We start from the raw sequence: 22,327 nt of genomic DNA, 5'->3' as shown, positions 1-22,327 counted from the left end.
TCTGAACATTCTGGACCTTAACAAATAACTCTATTTGCAAGCATTAGTAATGTAGATCTGCAAATGTTTTCAGTAGGAACAGAATATGTTGCTAAGAGATGTGCCTCTAAACATCTGTTTGACATAGTTCATCATAGTGGAGGTTAAGGAAATGGGGCCATGCAGCAAAGTGGTCAGTTAGTCGCCATGATGGTACAGGCTCTTTTAAAACACAGGTCACATGTGATTTATTTTTTAGGGATGAGATCTTGCTGTGTTACCCAGGCTGGTCTCGAACTCTCCAGCTTCAGCCTCCGGAGAGTAGCTAGAACTACAGGCGCACGTGCCCAGATCACTTGTGTTTTTAAAACTCTCTGGACAGGGCTGTAAAATGGAAAGGTACTTCGTCCGCTAATGTACTGAATTATTATAAGCATTTATTGACCTTTGACAGTTAGACAGTCTTAAAAATTGTAATGCTGCTTGTTTAATTTTTATGGGATACTTTTTTTTTTAGCTTCTAAGATTTTATCAGGCTCTGTGTGTGTGTGTGTGTGTGTGCTGTCAGTTAATTTTATTCCTATTTTTCTAGTGCATACTTACGACTTGAAGCTTAGGCACATGCAACCCTAGGAGGTTAGGTTACTCCCTGGAATGAATATCTTTTTTGTATTTTCTGAAAGGTGTTTGAGAATTTGAAGAAAATGATTTTCTAGAGCAAAAACATCCATTTTATACAAAACTCCGCTTGTATGCATTTACATACATTTCATCCGACTCTTAAACAGATCTGTAACTCCCCAAGTTAAAACTGACAAGTTTATAGGCGAAATTGTTTGAGCTCTGGAATGAATTTAGACAGCTCTTAAAGCCATTTAAAATCAAAGGAAAATAAATTAAAAGAAATAGAATGGATGGCTTGTTGAAAAGTAAAAATAATGACTGAATCCCAAGTTGAGTGCAGGAAAAGCTGAGCACTCATTGGAAGACATTTGGTAATATATGATCCTTGGGTACTTTATAGAGGAAAAATAAACATTGTTATATCAAGATTTTAACATGCTTCATTTTCAAAAAGTTCAAGCAAATGGCCAGATGTACTTTTGAGATGTGGAGTGTGGGCCTTTGAAGGGCGCTGTGTGTTCACAAATACAGTAGAAATGGAAATGAAGGAGGAAGCACTGTGTAGCGGGAAGAGTATGGACTTCGTGGTCAGACAAATCCATGTAACTGCACTCTAAGTCCAGATCTCCCCATTACTAGACAAGGGATCTGGGTAATGTATGTAACCTCCTTGAACCTGTGTCATATGGGAATATAGAGACAAACTTAGGTAATGGGAATGTTCTGAGGATTAAAGGAGATAATGTATGTTCATAGTAAGTGCTGTTTACCAACAGATGTTCTTATTAAGTAATATGTCCAATCTAGTGCCCTTATGAATGCAAATATTACAGCTTAAACTGCTAATTGGTTGGCCAGAAAAAAAATGGAGAGCAAGCTGTGAAGATTCTCTTCAATAAACCCGTATTAGTAACTATCCTTTGAAGAGGTTTGCGGTGGTGATCGATTGACAGAAGAAGCGTAAAACTTGTGATAGTGGAAAATAGAAGTATAAATTTTAGAAGAAAAGACTGCAGGGGGTGTGTAGCTCATTTGTACACACCCCAAATAAGATTGTAAGCCAAATTATTGTTCTCAAGGTCTCTGATCATTTCAAATAGTAATAGATGCAGGATAGAAGAGAAACTCACTTCTGAAGTGAGCTTGATTTTAGCATGTGAAAGGATACATTTTTTTTTTTTTTTTTTGGCAAATTAAACAACTGTCATTCATGGTAAGACATACCACACAGACATTTCAGAACAATTTTAATTGCAGTTGATGTTTCTGAAGTGGATTCTTGGACAAAACCATCTATATAACTAGTCACTCTGTAGGAGAAAATTTAGTGTCAACTGATTTAATGCCCAAAGAATAAATTTTAATATTTAGGCATATTTTAAATATTAGGCATAAAAAAACCAGAAACTGACTTTCAGAATTCTGTTTAGGGGATTCATTTAGCTGAGATCGCAAGTAACTTCTAAATAACATTTTTGATGTGTTTTAAAGTAGGATTAGATGAATATAACAATGTAAGAACTAGGTATTGGCCAGTTTTTCTTTGAGTATACAAGGCAAAAGTTCAGAGTTTACTTAATAACTATAATTTATTTTTACGTCAACCAGTAATGGAATATGTAAAAATATTTGGGCTCTTGTTTTGAAAAATTAAGATTTTTTAGAAACATGGTTAACGGCTGGTTTACACGTTATTTTAACATGGGTTTTGTTCTATTATCATAGAGATTAACATTTCCTAACATCTCTGCTAGGCAAGAGTAGAGACTGGGTGGACATATCTTAGGGTATAACAATCTTAATGTGTGTGTTTTGGTTGCAGCTCAGAGATAACCAATGTTGTTTAACATTCATTATCTCTTGTGTTGCTGCTTCTGTATTTGTTTTTAAGTCAGATACTACTTGAAGAGGAAAAGTTAGATTGTCAGTAGGACCGGTGAATCAAAAGTTGTTCTCTACGTGAAATTTGCAGATTCATTTCAGTAAGTTACCCTTGTGCATGGCTTAGTTCCTTTCACCACGTTCCTTTCATCTGTGAACCATCATGCATGCTTTACCCGTTCTTCCCGTCTTTGCAAATCCTCATCCTTTTTCACATGCTTTATTCTTCCAGTGAAGTCTCAGGTTTTTAATGATACTAAATTCTTAGTGCTTACTAAGGTCTCTGGAGTTGGTTATGTGCTTTTGCCTCTTTAAGTCATTTTCACTAACGTTTATTTTTGTTAACCACAACTGATGAGAAATTCATTAAAAAATTCATTCATCATGCAACTCCTTTATGTAACTGCTCATTAGTGCTCACTACAGATCTTTGATTAAATAGCAGGGTAAATAAAGGGTGAGAATATTGTTGAGAGTTACTTTTTTCTCTCCAAGAATGTCACATTTATTTGTTTCTCCCTTTTTTTGTCATTCTCTAGTTTTAATGTACTCAACACTCTCATGTCCACAGTATGAAAAATGAGCATGTAAAAAGAGAAGCTAAACCTCTCTGTATTATTTATATAAAAATAAAATGTTATTAATATAAATGTTTCAGTAATTATGAGATTTTATGTCAGAAATATACTTACGTTCATGTTCATGGATGGGCACAATAACTGTCAATGAATCGATTAATGTTTTTTCCAGACTATTATGGGGGTACATAAATTGCTTTTTTTACCGCAACAGTCAAAGCTACAAGCCTGCCCATCCCCCAGACAGCATGCACCGCACCCATTAGGTGTGAATTCACCCACTGCCTCCTCCCTCCTCCCACCTGCCCGATCCCCAGTGAATGTTACTTCCTTGTATGATTTAGTTTTTCAATCTGTGCATTGAAAAATTTGTTTTTACTTCTCAAAGGAAAGATGAGATCAAAAGTGCCAGGATGAATAATACATCAGTAGATCCTCTGACAGAATAGCCCTGTCTCATCATTCTGGATAGACTTTCGTAAGCCAAAAGAGCAAAATTCAATTCCTCCAGCCATAGAGGTGCGTTCAGTGATCGCTTCACTCTTCCCTTTGTTATTATATGTCAAACAGATGGGGAAACTGAGGCAGAGGGAACAGAGAGGGGATTTGCTCGGTCAGAGCTGGAGCTGAACACCAGATCCAGGTCTTACAGTTTTGATTCCATCACTCCACCTGTGATTAGTGTTGACTCAGGGTTGTGTTTCTCATGAAGTAAATGCCCTGTGCTGTCATTAGCATTGTGACAGGAGAGCACATGCAGAATCCCGTCCTTTAAAATCAATGCTCGGATGGGGGAGGGGAGGGGGGTATGCCTACACAATGAGTGCATTGCGCACTGTTTGGGGAGTGGTAACACTTGAAGGTGCTGACTCGGGAAAGGGGGGGTGGGGAAAAAATATGAAACTATTGTTTTTAGCTTGCACTGTTCACTTAATAATTTATCATGAATAAAAAAAAATTCATCAAAAAAAAATAAAAAATAAAAATAAAAACAAAAAACAAAAACAAAAAAAAAATAAAATAAAATCAATGCTCCCTAAGATGGCTTTGCCCTGAGGATGTGGGGACCACCTGCTGTAAACACTTTGTTGATCACGTGGAGGAATTCGGCAACATGTCAGCAAGGATTGGAGGGTCTTTAGTATCTTATGTGAGTCCTCCCTAAAACATATTGGAAAAATCTCTCCCTGCTCTGCTCCACCCCAAACAACAGTACTACTTTAGCTCATTTTCATATTCATACACAACTTGGGTATTTGTGTTTAATATTTGCCTCAGCCTGCAGGTCCTACTGACTCCCTCCATAGCACCGCTGAGTTGCTTTTATCTGATTTACCCTAACTTCTCTCTCTTAACCTGGTATCTTGACCTTGATTCTTTCTTCTGGTGCCTTCATATTTGCTGTTCATATTTGTTGGCTCTGGCGTTTGTGCCGTGGCTGCTTCTTAAGGATTTTGGCTTATCTCATTCATTGAGCCCATAGCAGGGTTCCCTGACTCCTTCTTTATACCTTTCTGTAACTGAATCCCAGATACCCACTTTGCTGGAGGCTCCTTCCTGCCCCTCCCACAAAAGGGAGGTGGTGGAGAGATTTGGACAATTTTCAGGTGAATGCCTAATCTCTGCTTTATAAGGTTGCTAGAGCAGTTTTATGAACGCAATTCTAGGAAAGACAGATTTGAGCTTATGCAGGTCTTGGAAAGTATCATAAATAGGAAAATGTATTTCTAAACTAGCTTAACTTGGTACTTAATGCACCTAAAGAAGGGATGATCTGAGAGGCAAAGGAACTCTAAGTTTTATGATTGATACTTAATTGGAAATTCTGCACCAATTAAGGAACAGCCATGCCTTACACATTACCAGAAGTCTTAGAAGTGACTAAATACTTTCTTTGTTCTTTCTGAACAGGACGCTGTTAATAATCAATCTCTTTTGAAGTGGCAGTTATTTACCTCACCCCTAATGAACTGAGGTTATCTCCAAATGACTTGAAGTGTTATATGTAGGCTTTAACTATGAGGGATTAAGAAATGTTAGCTAGAAAGAGTATAGTGAAAACAAGTTATGTTGAAGGGGATGAATTTTTTCTTTTGTTGGTATTGCTCTGTAGAATGCATGAATTGTTTGTAACACACTTTAATGGGAAATTAAAATCCCTAGCCAGCCCACATACCCACTCTAATCTATATTTTCCATCAGCTTTGTGTAGTTTAATGATATGGATGATTTAGAAGGAAGCTTATGTCTATAACAAATTATGCTCTTCTATTCTAAAAGATGGCTCTGAAAACTTAGCTAGTCCTATTTTATTGTGTACTGAAAATGGATTTAGCTTATCTCTGTTGATCATTTGTGAAGACACTTAAAGAAACACCATCAAAACTTACTTGTTTATATTAGTTAAGCTCTTGTCATTTATATACCATTTCTCAAGTAGTTGAACTCAGTTTTTACAAGTGGTCTTTTAGTTTCTGGCCTGGTTTTTAGGTTTTTCTTGATCACTAGACATCTGTTGGCTGGTTGGCTTCCCTTTGTAGTCTCAGATAGATAAAACAAGGTGCCTTATTGTGCTGTATTGTGTGGCTATAAAAGAACACCTAATAGGTAATTTATAATGAACAGAAATTTATTAGCTCACAGTTCTGGACGTTGAGAGACGGCCTTCTTGATTATGTTATAACATGGCAGAAGGCATCACAAGGCAAAAGAGCAAAAGAAAGCAAGAGGGGGCGAACCCACTCCTGAGATACAGGTATTAGTCCGTTCATAAGCACGAAGCCCTCATGCCCGAAACACCTGTAAAAGGTCCCACCTCCCAATGCCATCCCAGTGGCAATTAAATTTCAACATGGGTTTTGGACAGAACAAACATTCAAACCATAGCACAAGGCAAATGAAGCATAATGTTGTCTGAGAACAGTGAAACTATAGATGTCAAGTAGGAAGTGTTATATATAATTTTTCTTTGCCGAGAATATAATTAAACTTCACAAAAGTTGAGGATCACTGCCACTACTTTTGGACCCTCAGCTCAGAACAGATCTAAATAAGGCAGAAAAGAAGAAAACCTTATTGTAGAATCTTGTTGACATTTCTGCATCACATTCAGAGTTCTATCCAAATCTCTACAGCAGTGATACATCTGTGGGGAATGGCACTGTTTTTTTTTTTTTCTTTTAAAGAAAGAACAGGCATCCATGTAATGTTTCCTCGAACACTGCCATTCCCTGTTCCCTCTTTTAAGAGACATTGTATTTTATTTTATTTTTTTTTTTTTATTTTATTTTTTTTTTTTGAGACAGAGTCTCACTCTGTTGCCCAGGCTAGAGTGAGTGCCGTGGCGTCAGCCTAGCTCACAGCAACCTCAAACTCCTGGGCTTAAGCGATCCTCCTGTCTCAGCCTCCCGAGTAGCTGGGACTACAGGCATGCACCACCATGCCCGGCTAATTTTTTCTATATATATTTTTAGCTGTCCATATAATTTCTTTCTATTTTTAGTAGAGATGGGGTCTCGCTCTTGCTCAGGCTGGTCTCGAACTCCTGAGCTCAAACGATCCGCCCACCTCGGCCTCCCAGAGTGCTAGGATTACAGGCGTGAGCCACCGCGCCCGGCCGAGACATTGTATTTTAAACCACGCTCCTCAATACGGGTGTCCAGATAAGATGAGTAGAATTTTTGGCAATGTCGGGATGAAGTCAGAAGTCCTAAAGATCCTTTGAGGCTTGGTGCCTTTATATTCTTACGCATTTTGAAAGAGAGCCTTGCAGGAAGGATGTCTTCTTTTTATGTGGAGGCATCTAATGGCAGCATTTGTATGGTGGTTGTGATACTAATATTGGAGCTATAAATCTGGCTACTTTGTATAGAAAATAGTTGCATTTGAACAAGTCTGTAGAGTTTATTTTGGGAATCTTGAAGATTTCCTAATGTTGATGAGAATTGAGTCTGACTTTAGAAACCTCCGGGTATAAATTGTGCTGATAATCGGTCTGAGTTGAACCTGGAAAAACTGCTGATGTGTTCACTCTAAGCAGAGTGATTCATCATGTTATCCTGGACAGCTCTGGCAGAGGAAAGAGAAGTGAAGTAGGGAGTGAGAAATTAAGGGCAAATGGAGACGGTGGCTCTGATGTGCATAAGGAACTTTGAGGTCTTTTGGGAAAAGGTTGCTGGGTGTCCACATTCTTTACCATTTTAATTAGTGAGTGGTTCTTGTTCTGCTTACAGAAAGTGTCCTACCTTTCCATGCTACTTGTGTGAAGCTCCTTACCCCATCCCTATTGTTTTGTGCCCATGGAATTACTTTTAGGCTTTTGCAATAAAGCTTGCAAAGCTAGCTCAGTCAGCTAGCTTTCAGAACCATGGCCAGTCCTGTTCCATGGTTCAGAACTGGCTATTCTCATCCCTAGACAGCATTAAAGGCAAGTGCTGTAGGGTTGTGTTTGTGTTGGACATTTGTTGAGAAAGATAATTGAGATTCTGCAGTTTCAAATACTGTAAGGAAGTATCTGGCACTAATTTGACATGACTGTTCTCAATTTAGCAATGAAAAAAACTTAATTGCCTTGTTTTGGACATTAATGTTAATTTTAGAAAATTTGGAACTTACACATAAGCAAAATGAGGAAAATAAGACTCATCAATGATTCCACTATTTAGGGATAATAATTAACATTTAGTGTATATCTTTCTGGTGTTTTCTTCTATACATATGGTATAAATCAGTAAACTTTTGGTTGCAACTGCAAGAAACCCAATTACAACTGGAATAAAACAAATAATAAAAAAGAATTTATTGATTCACTAAAGGAAGGGTCTGGGTATAGCTAGATCTTTACGGAAAGTAATCTGATCTGAACAAAAGACCAGAAGAAGTTAAAAACAACAATTAGAAGTAACGAATATTTACATATTTAAGGCATTGGGTACCTGGTAATTTTAATAAGGCAGATACGCTCTGGTGGCTAATAGTAGGCAAATGGTCGTGGTTGTAGGAATTCTTCCTTATTGGAGTCCTTACTTTTCTCCTGAAAATTTCCTGGCATTTGGTTAAAAGACATGATTTAGGACTCAAGCAGGGGCAGACCAACACTCTGGACTCTGTCCTGACCCATCAAATACCCATTTTCTGTCATGTCCATCCAGTCTTCTTTGTCTCCTGCTTTTGTCTTCACTACTCTGTTGTTTTGGCACCTCAAGATTGCCTCTGTTGAGTAGATAGTTAGGATCTCTGTCTCTTCTTGGGGGCAAGAGTTCCCTGTTTTGGTGCTGTTTCGGGCAATTGCTCCACCTGGGAAGAAGGGTAAGGCGGGCACTCTGTTTTGGTGTTGCCCCACCCTTAATCCTATCCCGAGCAACTGCTACACCTACGGAAGGAGGGAATGCTTTATCAGTCTAGGAATTTCCCACTCCAGGAACAATAAGATTTGGAAAGTGATCTAGAGCAACCTAAGGGTAATTAATATGCCAGTAGCTTGAATCTGCATTGTGAGTCCCCCCGCCCCGCCATAGGCTTTCTTACAGGGAGCTCATATACACAGATGGAATTTTGAAGACACCTGTTGATCATTTGCTAACATCCTACACCTCCCAAGATCCTGCCTCCAGACTGGGCTAATAAAAGGAAACAATCTGAGAAGTCAGGAGGAAGTGAATGGGTGGGTGGATGAGTGAGTGAGTGAGTAAGTAAGTAAGTGAGTTGGTCTGTCTCTCTGTACTTGTGGAGACAGACCCATTTTATTCTACAATAAAGAGCTGCTCTTGTGAAACTGCTCTCTGTCTAAGGTTACTATTGGCCTTGCTTGTGATTTTTCCAAGAAAGGAGTCAGAGGACTGGGATGATAGTCTGGACTTGACACTCTGGTGTGCGTGGTCACTCTTTGGCCAAGAGCACACCAAGAACCAAGGGCAGACTCCCACCTTGACATCTCTGGTGCCAAAACCTGGGATTCTGACACCTCTTTGGGAACTTTGGGAGGTACCATCTTTGGCAGGGTATTGAAATTGTCATGTAGGGTCTGGTGACAGTGTCTGTAATGTGGTCCCTCCTACTGATGGTTTTTGCAGACAGAAGGCATCAACAGGGGGCTGGAATTGAGTTGTGTGAAACACTCCTTGGTGACCCAGCTGATCCCTAGAAGGTTGATTTATGATGGGGATGCAGTCCTAGGGTCAATGACACTGGGTGATTACTGTTTCTGTGAACCCATTTCTTCTCAAAGGTTCATGAATATCGTGCAAACTTGTATTATGTGGGGAAAATGATATCATGGAAGGTAAAGTCCAGAAAAATTGGCAAAATGTTTGGTTTCAAATGACTGTGAATCAGAGTTAGTTTAGGTCACCATTGAGGCTGCTAAAAAATGGTGTGAATTTTACTTCTTTCGCCAATAGATTCTTGAAATATTGAAATAATATTAATATAATTATAATTAATACAATTGGAATAATTACTATTACTATTAATAAAAGAATCAGCAGACCAAAAAAGCTGTAGGCTAATTTTTTCTTTTTTAAATATGGTGTGCCCTGGAATTTCATAGACCGAATTAATTTTATTGCTAGACCATCACTGGGAATACCTCTTTGTTGAATGGCTTAACAGCATTTGGGGAAAAAATTGCATATAAACACCAGTGATGGAGCTCCTAGTTTTAATTTTTCTAACCTGCTGTGTTGGCAGAAGTTATGAAAGAAGAAGGCATAATAAATTAGAGAATATAAGGAGTACCATCTTTATGTTCTAAAGCAGCAGTCCCCAACCTTTTTGGCACTAGGGACTGGTTTCACGGAAGACAATTTTTCCACGGACAGTGGAGGGTGGGTAGGGGAGAGAACTCTGCAGCCAATCCCTAGCAGGCCAAGGCCTGGGGTTTGGGGACCACAGTTCTAAACCATTTTGCATATCTTATAGGTATCACCTGACTCCTGATAACATTTTTATAGTGCAAACTCCAGATAAATTATTTTTCCTTCATTTTGAAGATAAAAGACTATAAGGTACAGATATTTCTCAAAAATGTCTGTGTAAACTCTAGTTTTTGTCACCTCTGGCTAGCTGAAATTGAACTTAACTCTGCTCCTAAGTTAGGATAGTTTGATAATATGCTAAAATCCAGGCTCTTGGTGCTATTGACTCCCTACAGCTGAATAATAATGTCACAGCATATTAAGGAGAGTTGTGATAATTGACAGCTTTTCTAGAGTGGGAGAGGATTAATACATGGATACCTAAATATGTTTACAATTATCTATTTTAATAAATGCTCTTTGGCTGTTTCAGTTTCTTAGATAATTTGAAACAGAAAAAGTAACCATCTAATTTGCCTGTCTGCAGCCTGCTACCATGTAAATTGATAGTAATTTTCCAGATTTGTTGAAGCAAAGGTATGTTAAGGCATGGAGAAAATCTAGTGGACTTGTACAGATGACTCCAAACCTCGGACTCTATTAAAAAAGTTTCTGCAATGGGGATGCCCCTAACATATGGAAATTAGCTCTACTCTAATTAAAATGGAATCGTGGAAGTGTGTATCAGGACTCTTTGGTTCCAGGTTGACAAAAAAAATTCAGCTCAGATTGTTTTAAACAATTTTGCTTTTAATCCAAAATGGAGTTGTCGCCTATGATTGAAAAGTAACTGGTGTTTAAGTGATGGGCTCAGGAACCTATCTCTGCCTTGGTTCTGAGTTCTTCCGTGTTTACTGTATTGTTAGGCAGCCTCTTCTCTTAGGGTTGCAAGATGGCCATCTGTACTTCACAGCTTTTATTGCAATCTTAGCTTCAGCATAAACTGAAGAATTGATTTCTTAGTAGTTTCGGTAAAAGGCTGACACTTACATACTCATTCTGATTGGTCTGGATTAGGTAAAGCATCCACTGAAAAATGAATTGTTGTGGCCAGGAGTTATGATATGCTCATTGCCCAGCCCTGGGTCACAGGGTGTGGGTTGAACCAAATGGCTATGTAAGTATAAAGATAGTTCTCCACAGGAAAATGGAATGCTGTCATTAGAAAAAGAGATGGGGGTGCTTAGTGGACAAGACTTACTGCCACTACAATGTTTGTGTGTGTTTTAGTTATTTCTTATTTCTTTTAGTTATAAAGGTGAAAATGAAGTTTGAGGATTTTATATATACATTTAGTTGTATTTTTAGCCTGCTACAGTAGTCTGATAATTAGATAAATTGTGAAAGTTTTAACAGCCATGATACCTACCCACAAACTTTTGTTTCAAAATAAAGGACAGAAATGAATACTTAAAATGATAACTATATAAAGCAGCTGATAATAGCACATTAATAACTTAAATAGTTACTTCTTTTTAAACTTTGGTTTGAGAGCCTTTACCAGATTGTAAACTTTGCTAAAGAGAAAATGCAAAATCCGGAAGTCCTCATTCAATCTACTGAAGGGAATTTATATGTAGACTTGTCATGCTCAGTATGAATTGGTCAGTATGATAATTATTTCTATTAAAAATTTTTTTTTGGTAGCTTGCAGGGTGGCCACAGTGGGATACTTCCTAGACTGAAAATAAAAGAGCACATTCATTCACACATTGCCTTTTGGTGGATAATGAACCACATGTTCTATTAATTTACTTTAGGACTGTTTCATATGCCATTATGATTTCTGGGTCTTCTGAAATCCAATACATTTACTGTCTGTATTGTTCATATAACAATTTGACCATTTTTCTCTTTTAATTTTTTAAGAGCTGAGGTCACTAAGAGTGTGGTAACTAAGAAATAGGATTGGAAATAGCACAGGTGGGTTTGAAGTCATGTCATTCACTAGTTAGGTGATTGGGGGGGAAGCCCCCTACCCTCTTATGACTCAGTTTCCTTACCAGTAATATAAGAGTAATATAAGAGAATAATAAAAGTGGCTATTTCATAGGCTTGTGTAAAATGAATGATGTAATAAGTGGAAAGCATTTAACAAAATGCCTGATACAGTGCTACCATTCAAAAATTTTAGTTATTTCATATTTGCATTTTTATTGATAGAATTTTCCCTACTATGTGTTATCTTCCCATCCATAAGGTCCTGAGGATAGGAACTTTGTCTTAAAAATCTTTCTAAAAATTTGTTGAGCTTTCAACAAATACCATAGTGTATTGCATACACTAAAAACTAATAAATATTAAATTACCAAATGGGAGTATATTATTGCTAAGCCTCAGGGTTTCCATTTTGTCATTCCATGTCATTTTCCAAGGTGCACTTACAAAGAGCCAGAGAAACGAAGCCGAGAAAGATCTTTTCTGAGGAACTGGGGCAGAATATACACCGTTTATTCTTTCATACATTATCTGACTCATTTGTCATTCATTCCTTTTGGTTTAACTTCACTGTGCCCAAGGCAGGCACCAAGACTAGTTTAGGTAAGGGATGAACCAGATGGTTCTCTTAGTACAGGTGCAAAGACAAAAGTACAGCGGTGAATAAAATACAAAGCAGGTGGAGATGGATGTTTTAATAGAAGTGCAGATTAAGGGTCGTGGTCCCTCAGAGTAGGGGGAGATTGCTTCTAGCACAGGAAAATAGCTTACCCAAAGTGTTCATTCTTTTATTTGTGGCTTACTCAGCATAGAATGGCTAGTGTATTTTGGTAACGTGCAGCTAATGCAAAGATGGATTAAGGGGAACGGCAGAGTCAGGACAGTTTTCAAAAGATATTTTGTTTCAGGGTTCTTAATGTAAGCTTCCTTTTGCAAATGGTTATGCTTTTATGTACTGGAAAATATCCAAAGTTTATTCAGCCATTATCTAATTTATTAATTTAATATTTATTTATTTATTTATTTATTTTTTGAGACAGAGTCTCTCTCTGTTGCCCAGGCTAGTGTGAGTGCCGTGGCGTCAGCCTAGCTCACAGCAACCTCAAACTTCTGAGCTCAAGCGATCCTCCTGTCTCAGCCTCCCGAGTAGCTGGGACTACAGGCACGCGCCACTATGCCCGGCTAATTTTTTCTATATATATTTTTAGCTGTCCATATAATTTCTTTCTGTTTTTAGTAGAGATGGGGTCTCGCTCTTGCTCAGGCTGGTCTCGAACTCCTGAGCTCAAACGATCCGCCCACCTCGGCCTCCCAGAGTGCTAGGATTACAGGCGTGAGCCACCACGCCCGGCCATAATTTAATATTTACAGTAACTATTATGTGCACGACATGACGTTGGTCTTTGAGCAGGGTACATAAAACACAGACTCTTTCTTCCAGGAGTTTGGTGATCTAGTTGGGAACGGAAGTTACATGTATTAATATAAAAGTCAGGTAATAATGAACAGGCTGTTTATTTGTGCCTAAACAAGTAATGCAGACATACAGTGTCATAATGGTTTGAATAAGGGAAAGAGCCAAGCTTCCGTGAATGGTTAATATAGGATACTGGAAAAGATAGAATTTTAAACTGAGAAATGGAGTCAGAGTTAGAGAAGAGAGAAAAGAGTATTCTAATATTCTAGGTAGGAAAAATGAAGAAGGGATGGGAAAAGGAGCAGGTATGTTCTTCTCTCAGTTATGGAACAATGCTGTGTTGCTGTGGGAGACAAGGTTGACACATAGATTGGGGCCAGAGTGACATGGAAGCAAACTGAGAATGGACTGTCTCATCGTCAAGGTTGGCAGAGAGGTTTCTTCTCCTGTGCTGTCTCTGACTGGTAGGTAGTGGCTGCCCAGATGAACCCTGAGGCCAAGTTCAGGCTCAGCAGGAACGAAGGTGATGGTGTGCAGGTGATGTCTGATGTGGGTGCTGGTGGTGGGAGTGGTGTGGATGGCATTCCTGCCGTGTACTTTGTCTGCCTTGTTGGCGATGGGTGTTTGGGAGCCCTGGATCTCCCCCAAACCCCAGTAAACCACCACTTTGTCATCCTGCATGTGGACACTGGTCAGAGATAACCCCAATGAGGCAGGGCCCTCCAGGAAATTCTCCAGCTACTCAAAAAAGCCAAAACACACTTTAACCAGAGGGCAGAATTAAAAAAAAAAAAAGTCAAAGCAGATTAGAGGCATTAACTTCACTTTGATCTACAGGCTTTCTGTTCTGACAAAGGTGATTGGATTAATTTGACAGTTTTTCTCCCTCCCTCTCATTTTTCTTCAAGTTCTCTTTTAAGATGAAATTAGGTTAGTTATTATTTAGAATTGTAATCTATTCATAGGCAATGCAAGTTGATTTTCTGATGTTTTTCCTCCAAGGTATTAATATTAAAGTGAGCCGGAAGGGGTTTTATTATTTGCACCTTGTTCTCTATTGTCTGTTTCTAAGAATTTACTGTGTTCTCATCGGTGGAGCTACTTAGTTCACTGAAGTAAAACACACAGAGCTCTTGGCTTTTTTCTTTCCTACCTTATATACTTTCAACATACAGGGCTCCCAAGACCAACACCTGTGAGAATTTCCTTTCTTAGAAGCCAAGCAGGTTTTACTGGTAAGCACTGACCATTTTTAAAACTAATTTAAACCCTGTATCGTAGCTACTATAATCATCATCATTATCCCATTTTGTAAGTGGAGAACTTAAGACACAGGTTTATTAACAAGTCTCAGGCCACACAGCTAATGGGTAGCAGAGCTGAGATTCAAACCCAGGAAGTTTGGCTCCAGAGTCTATACTGTTCATCTCAGTGCAATGCTGTATAGTTAGTTCATTTCCTGGTACGATCGAAGTTTATAGGTAGAAATGAATTCCTGAGATACTTCACTATGGGGACTTTCACTCATTTTGTATGTTTGTGTTAAAAGTAATGTTAGCAATTGGGAAGGGTATTTGCTTGCCGTAGAGGATGTTCCTCCCACAGGTTGATATTAACAATACAAGTGCTATGACCTCTTACTTCTAATTCCTGGGAAGGGCTGGGGGAGCAATTGAGGAAGGAAACTTACTAGATTACCAGGCTAGTTTATGACACAATTTTCGAATTTTAATTCCAAAAGGATTGATATACTTGTTGCTCATGGGCCTGTATTTAATAAATAAGACAACCTATGAAAGGTGTTAGGAACGGCACCTAGACAACAAAACCTGGAGGTAATTTTACATCTTTCTTCCATTCTGTTTTGCAGCAGTCACTGCTAAGTTGCTGTCTAGTAAGTAGTGATTTGTGTTTGGGAATGCCAGACCACAGAGTAATGCCCCATGGATTAGAGCCGAGCAGAGATATGTGCTGTTTATGCAGGAGATTCTGTTTTAGAAGGAGGAGAACCATTTATGTTTCTCCGTTAGCGGCGGGGATAAACCTACATCCCATCTTTGGAAATGGACAGAAAGTTGATTGCCTAACCCTAGACTTCTTCCTTCTAAAAGCTGGTTCTACCTTAGGGATCTTTGATATTGAATGTTGACGAAAAGTGAACCAAATTTGTGATCGTCAATTTCAGAATCCCTATGGTGAATAAAATGACTAAATTTTTAGTACTGTGAACATTCTGTGCCGTAAAAGTATCGTCCAGGTTCCAAATAATGCCTATTATTTCTCCATTTTTATGCTCTCCTGATCATCTAAAATAATTATTTCCCATTTCTTGATTGAAAAGGCATTGCACATGTTTTAACACAGAAGTCCTGGAACTTTAGATTTTTTTCTCCCAAAGATAATAAGAAATTCCAAAGCCATTTTTTTCTAATTTAGAAATAAAACATCTTCATTGTACTCTATGTGAATATTTATTCAATTACATTATTTATGTTCTGCCAACACTTATAGTTAACAGATATTATTTCTTATATTGCTTTATGTACTAATTTATTTATTCACTTAAATTAATGACTTAGTTAATGTTTATTTTCTTTACTTGTATGTAAACTCTGCAAGATCAGGGATCTTTTTGTCACGGTCTTTGCTTTGTCTTCAAAGCTTGAAACAAAGTCTAGCTAGAGCATAGACAGCACTCAAATATTTGAATGAATCCATGAATGAATTATACACACTTTAGAATTTATAGAAAAATGAATGGAAGAAAATAGAAGCCCTGGAAGTAAACTGTATAACATTTAAAATATACACGTGTATTTAAATATGCCTGTAGATACAGGCAGTCCTTGTTTTGCAGAGTTGTGCAGGGCCATAAAAATGACCACATAAAGTACAGTTATGCAAAGTGATTCTAATAATCCATGGGAAAAGTTATTGTTCCTTGATCTTTAAAAAATTTTCATGTCACCAAAATCTCTCTTGTTGGCTGTAAAGGTACAGGGAAATGGAAAAAAAAAAAAAAAAAAAAAGGAAAAACTATTATTTACTTAGTACACAGTCATTTAAAACATTAGAAACATTGAGATTAAAGTGGTTTATTTCTTTGTAAGATCTTATCAGGAGTAGTTTGAATGGTGCTTGCCTTCTTCCTATTGTATAACTTATGATACGGAACACATTTTTTTCTATGCCTAGACAAATTGTCATGCTAAGTTTAGATTAACTTACAACATTTTATCGTTTGTGCTTTCCATGTGAAGAGATGTCTCCTACAGTTCCTTTAATGTGAAGTGTTTTGCCAATGTCACTTTCTCCAGGACACCAACATCCTTTTCATCACAGCCACTTTCCTTATTTATAAGGTTAAGTTCACCCTCACTAAGCTCATCTGACTGTATATCCAGAGTCTCTCAAATGGCGGATGAAAGCATAGTCAACATTCCATGGGCAGCTATGTCTTCTATAGCTCTATTTATATTTGACACAAATTTCACTTCCAATATTGTCAGTTTTTGTTTCTGTGCTGTACTTTCATCTTTGTTGGCCAATTCCCTCTTTTGATGATCCATGTCATGTGGATTTATAATCAGAAGACAAGAAGGCAACAATTCTACAGGCTTTGCTGCCTGTGGGTGAACCAAGTAACAAACATGCAGTGACCAATCACTGACAGACTTTGAAAGAAGTGCTGTGATTGGTCAAAAATCATGATGTAATCTGCTAGTTACGTGGTGATTTGTGGACTGAAAAACTCGCAGCAAAGCTTGTACTTTGCACAATTATAGTTAATATACCATGTTAATTGAAATTTGAACTGTGTTTTTGTGTTATTTAACTAAAGTGTGGTAATTCAAATGCACACAAGTCAGAACTGAGCAAAGTGAGGGCTGTCTCAATTATAGGCATTATTTTATGGATATACATATGTATTTTTTCTTTACTAAAATGGGGTCACTTTATGCCTATGGTTTTTATATTTTCATTTAATTTTATATGGTATACATGTCAAAAAAAAAAACAGCAATCTTGACTTCATGTTTTATGATTCATTAGTATTTTATTGTGTAGAGTGTACCTTACTTTATTTAACCAATCCACCTTTTGGTCATTTGGGATTTTTCTGTTTTTCTCAATTATAAACAATGCTAGAATGATCACCTCAGTAGCTAAATCTTTGAGATAACTATTAATATTATTTATTTGGAATGAATATATTTCTAGTGGAAGAATTGCTGGCTCACAGTATATATACACTTTTAAAACATCTTCATATCCTTTCAGATTTCCCTTTAGAGGTGTTCCCATTCTGCTCCTATCAGTGAAATAAATGGGGAGGTGCTGGTGCGTGATTTCTAAACCCTTGCCCACATTGGCCATTATCATTCTTTTTTATTTTTTCCATTGTAATAGGTAAAACAGGTATTTTATTTTAACAATTAGTTTTGATTACTACTATAGTTAGGTTGAATATTTTCACGGGTTTCTTTGTAGTAAATAAATTTTGATCTATGGAATTTTATTCTGTCTTGTATTATAGTTCTCAGATGGTAAGGACTTTCTTGTCTTAATTAGGTTTGTGCACATGTATTTCTATGAATGTGTGTGTGTGTGTGTGTGTGTGTTTATTTGTGTGTACTTGAACTTCATTCGCATGTATATGCCACTCTTGGTTTTACCCAGGGATTATAAAGACTATCCATGAACCTTAGTTTTGTAAAATGACCCTCAACTTTTAAATCCTTTTCTTTTGCTTCTTTCTCTCTTTCTTTTTTTAAAGAAAGGGAACATAACCCATGACCTGGGGGAAATTCTGGTTAATTTTTCATTACATGACTTTCAGGAGATGGGGTCAAAAGGAGCTAGTAGGGCATTCAATTATGTGCTTGAGTGTGTTAGAAACGTTTTTTTCCCCCCTCAGATGTACAATATTTTACTTGGGCTTGTTTTTCAAGTGCATTGAAGTGTGACCAAACCTTTTTGGGTACTACCATTATGTAAAGAAGAGGCTCCATCTTGTTAAATATTCCAGTTAGCTAGTTATGGGTGGTGAGGAGCCTGAGAGAACATGGGCTTTAGGCATTGGATGCGGGGGGCGGGGTGGTAGGCGGGGACCTGGGGCAAACTGAGCACCGGGGTGCTCCGGCGCCCCTCCCACTGCTGTATGGAAATGTGATTGGTTCAAGCTGGTTTCTGTCTAATAATTTTGGATGGGTCATAAGTGGGGAGGGAGGGGAAGTTGCGTGGTTGGACCTCAGCTCATCTGAGGGCTAAAGGTCCTTTTGTCACACAGCACACAGAATTGGAGTGCTGTCCTTCTGGAGAGTGGTGGAGCACTGAGTTACAGTTCCGAACCAGAGGAATAGAGAAGGACTTGATTTGTTTTTGGCTTTAGATTGGGGATAAGGGAGGCTCAGAAAGGAAGATGTCCACTGAAAATGTGGAAGGGAAACCCAATAGCCTGGGGGAGAGAGGAAGAGCCCGGAGCTACACTTTCCTCAGGGTTGTCCAGCCAATGTTTAACCACAGTATTTTCACTTCTGCAGTCTCCCCGGCCGCAGAACGCATCCGATTCATCTTGGGAGAGGAGGATGACAGCCCAGCCCCCCCACAGCTCTTCACGGAACTGGATGAGTTGCTGGCCGTGGACGGGCAGGAGATGGAGTGGAAGGAGACAGCCAGGTGAGGCATAGCTGATTGCCTGCAGTACTGACCTGGGGAAGCAAGTACAGGGCCAGATGGTTGTGCCTGGGAGTGCTTTCTCCAGCCTCAGCACTCTGGGTAGCTGCTGGGCATCATGTTGGCGGGGATAAGGAAAAAATGATTCTATTTTTTCTTTTCCATTGACATAGATGCAGGGCACCCCTTATTCACTTCTGGAGCATTGTTTCATTGATCTGTGTTGTTATAATTTTGACTTTTTAAGGAATTAGAAGTAAATCTCAATATTTTAAAGAGATAACAAGCTCAAGCACCTAAAAATGATAGCCAAGAGATATGGCTATCATTTCCATAGTGTCCACATGCCAAGATATCTTGTGAGATCTTGTCTGACTTATTACCCATCCCCTGTTAGGAGGGAGGTTGTGAAGACAATGAGGATTACCATGAGGTTGCTATTATGATAGTCCTCCTCTGTCTTTGGTTTTAATTCCCATGATTTCAGATATTTTGAGAGAGAGAGAGAGAGAGAGAGAGACACCATGTTCATGTACACGCGAGACTGACCACATTCACATAAAATCCATTATGATGTAGTGTTATAATTATTGTTTTACTATTAGTTATTGTTAGTCTCTTACTGTACCTAATTTATAAATTGAACTTCATCAAAGACATGTATGCATAGGAAAAAAAACATAATATATATAGGATTGGTACCATCCGTGCTCTCAGGCTTTCACGGGGGATCTTGGAATGTATTCCCCACAGATAAGGGAGACTGCTGTATTTCGAGTAAAGACCTGTAATCTTTTAGATATCCAGCTGAAAGCAAGTAGAAGGTTCACCTGAATTTAGAGTGTATAGACCTGGCTGTACTTTCAGATTCTGTTGCCTCTTAGCTACATGACACTCAGTTTCTTAGACTTTGGTGTCGTTATCAATAAAGAGTGGATAATAATGCCTACTACATATAATATATATGCTATGTAGCATATGTAAATATATTATTATACAATGTATGTATAATCTGGATATTTATATACATATATGTGTATATATATGGAAAAGCCTTGTAAATTGTTAAGCACTGCACAAAAATCTAAAGTTTCATTAACCTCATGATAAAAAAGGCTTTTTTTACATGCACATTCAGTTATATACTTCAGACTAAATCTTCCTCTGTGACATATGACAGTCATGTGATATAAAGACTTTGATATATTGTGGTTGTTGATCTTTCACTGTCATCAATATGTGGTGATACCAATGTATTTCACCTTCATAAATAAAATAATGGTATACCATTTATAGTCTATAATTATAAGTTCAAATCAATTCAATTCAACCAGTGTTTTTTGAATGATTAGTGTACATCAGGCACTGTTTTAGGTACTGAGAGTACAGCATTGAGCAAAAGAGGGTCTTACAGAGATCTCTGTATCTTGTTGAAAATTTGAAATGAGTTTAATATAATATCTTACAATCTGAGGAATAAGGAAAACCAAATCTTTCTTGGAGCTTTGAGTTTAAGAAAGATAAAGCAAAGATAGGTGAAAGTCTTCTTCTGTGGCTATAGATGGAAAAGGGATTTATGTTTGCTGTTTTATTTACAGAGAGGTCATTCTGGAGTGAGAAAGAAATTATTTGTTTAATCATCTGTGATCAGTAAGAGCAGATGAGCTATAAAGAAGCAATAACCCAATAGCTTTTCCTTTTCTGTATGAAGCCTCTTTTAAGAGTTATAGGAGATGAACAGAAACTTTTCAAAAGAAGATAGATTAATGGCCAAGAAACACATGAAAAATGCTGAACATGTATAATCATCAGAGAAATGCAAATCAAAACCATAATGAGAAATCACTTAACTCCAGTGAAATGGCTTTTATCAAAAAGTCTCAAAACAACAAATATTGGTGTGGATGCAGAGAGATAGGAACACTCATACACTGCTGGTGGGACTACAAACTAGTACAACCTCTATGAAAAGTAGTATGGAGATACCTCAAAGAACTAAAAGTAGACCTACCACTTGATCCAGCAATCCCACTACTGGTATTTACCCAAAGGAAAAAAAGACATTCTATAAAAAAGATACCTGACTCAAATGTTTATAGCAGCACAATTCATAATTACAAAGATATGAAAACAGCCCAAGTGCCCATCAATCCATGAGTGGATTAATAAAATGTGGTATATGTCTACCATGGAGTACTACTCAGCCATAAAAATGGTGGAACTAATACCTCTTGTATTAACATGGATGGAACTGGAGCCCATTATTCTAAGTGAAGTATCACAAGAATGGAAAAACAAACACCACATGTACTCGCCATTAAATTGGTACTAATCTATGCACACTTAGGTGCACATATGGGAAGTAACATTCATTGGGTGTTGGGCAGGTGGGAGGGGCAAGGAGGGCATGGGTAAATTCACACCTAAGGGGTATACTGCACACTGTCTGGGGATTGGGCACACCTGTAGCTCTGACTTGGGTGGTGCAAAGGCAATTTATGTAACCAAAGTGTTTGTACCCATGTAGTATTCTGAAATTTAAAAAAAGAGTTATAGAAGAAAATAAAATAACTCTTTTCTGAGCCATAGTTAAAATTTTATATACCACTTGTAATCAAGTCTTCATCAAGTTAATTGGATTTTTTTTTTTTGTAGTTTAGTTACTCAGACTTATACTTTGTAGGTTTATGGGTTTATTTTTATTTCCAAAAGTTGAATGTATAATTGAATGTCTTCAACCATTTGTGATTTTAATACTGAAGATGCTTCATAAATTAATTCATTTGGTAATGTTGGAGAAGCTTTGGTTCCTTACCGAGAATTTCTAGGTAGCTTAGCCTTGCAGAAAACACCTGCTTTTAAAAAGTTTAGTAGACACCATGGAAAATTTCTTACCTTCCGTAACTTAAACCATGCTCAGGAAAAAAAAAAAAAAAAGTCATTATGTTTTACTCCTGAACCTCACAGTAGGAAAGAGACCTAATTCTTAAATATTTTATTTTCCATTTGCTAGATAATTTTCTTGCTGATAGTTACCTATAGTGGGCATGCTTGTATTAACTCTTCTGTTTGATAGCTAATTAATATTTTCTTCTTCTAATTAAAAAGTTTTTCATAGCATGTTTTCTACTCTGCCATCTCTAATGCTCTCTCTTGAAGCTCTTTGTTCTTTGCTTTCAGAGCTTCCTCCCATGATCTAGTAATTGTCTCTTATTCCCCTCTCTCAGAACCAGTAACCTGTATGTTAAAATTCCTCTGTAGAATACTCTTCTAATACATAAAACATCCTCCAAAAGAATGCTTCTAAAGCAAAAACTTTTACTAATATATCTGTTTCATTCTTCCCCCCACCTTCTTTCTGATAGGAAAATAGAGAGTAA

At 37.7% G+C, this 22,327-nt stretch overlaps 1 protein-coding gene across 3 annotated transcripts in view; it reads left to right on the top strand.

Annotated features, from left to right (window-relative positions):
• Positions 1–22,327, top strand: part of SLC4A4 (solute carrier family 4 member 4) — a 330,474-nt gene that overhangs the window by 121,003 nt on the left and 187,144 nt on the right. For all 3 annotated transcript variants that reach the window (XM_069458317.1, XM_069458318.1, XM_069458316.1), the window contains exon 4: positions 18,815–18,950. In XM_069458317.1, the coding sequence (XP_069314418.1) occupies positions 18,815–18,950 (136 nt within the window). The remainder of the gene's footprint in view (positions 1–18,814; positions 18,951–22,327) is intronic.

Source organism: Eulemur rufifrons, chromosome 24, assembly GCF_041146395.1.
Source record: "Eulemur rufifrons isolate Redbay chromosome 24, OSU_ERuf_1, whole genome shotgun sequence".
NCBI lineage: Eukaryota > Metazoa > Chordata > Mammalia > Primates > Lemuridae > Eulemur > Eulemur rufifrons.
This window is presented reverse-complemented; position numbering and strand designations above follow the sequence as displayed.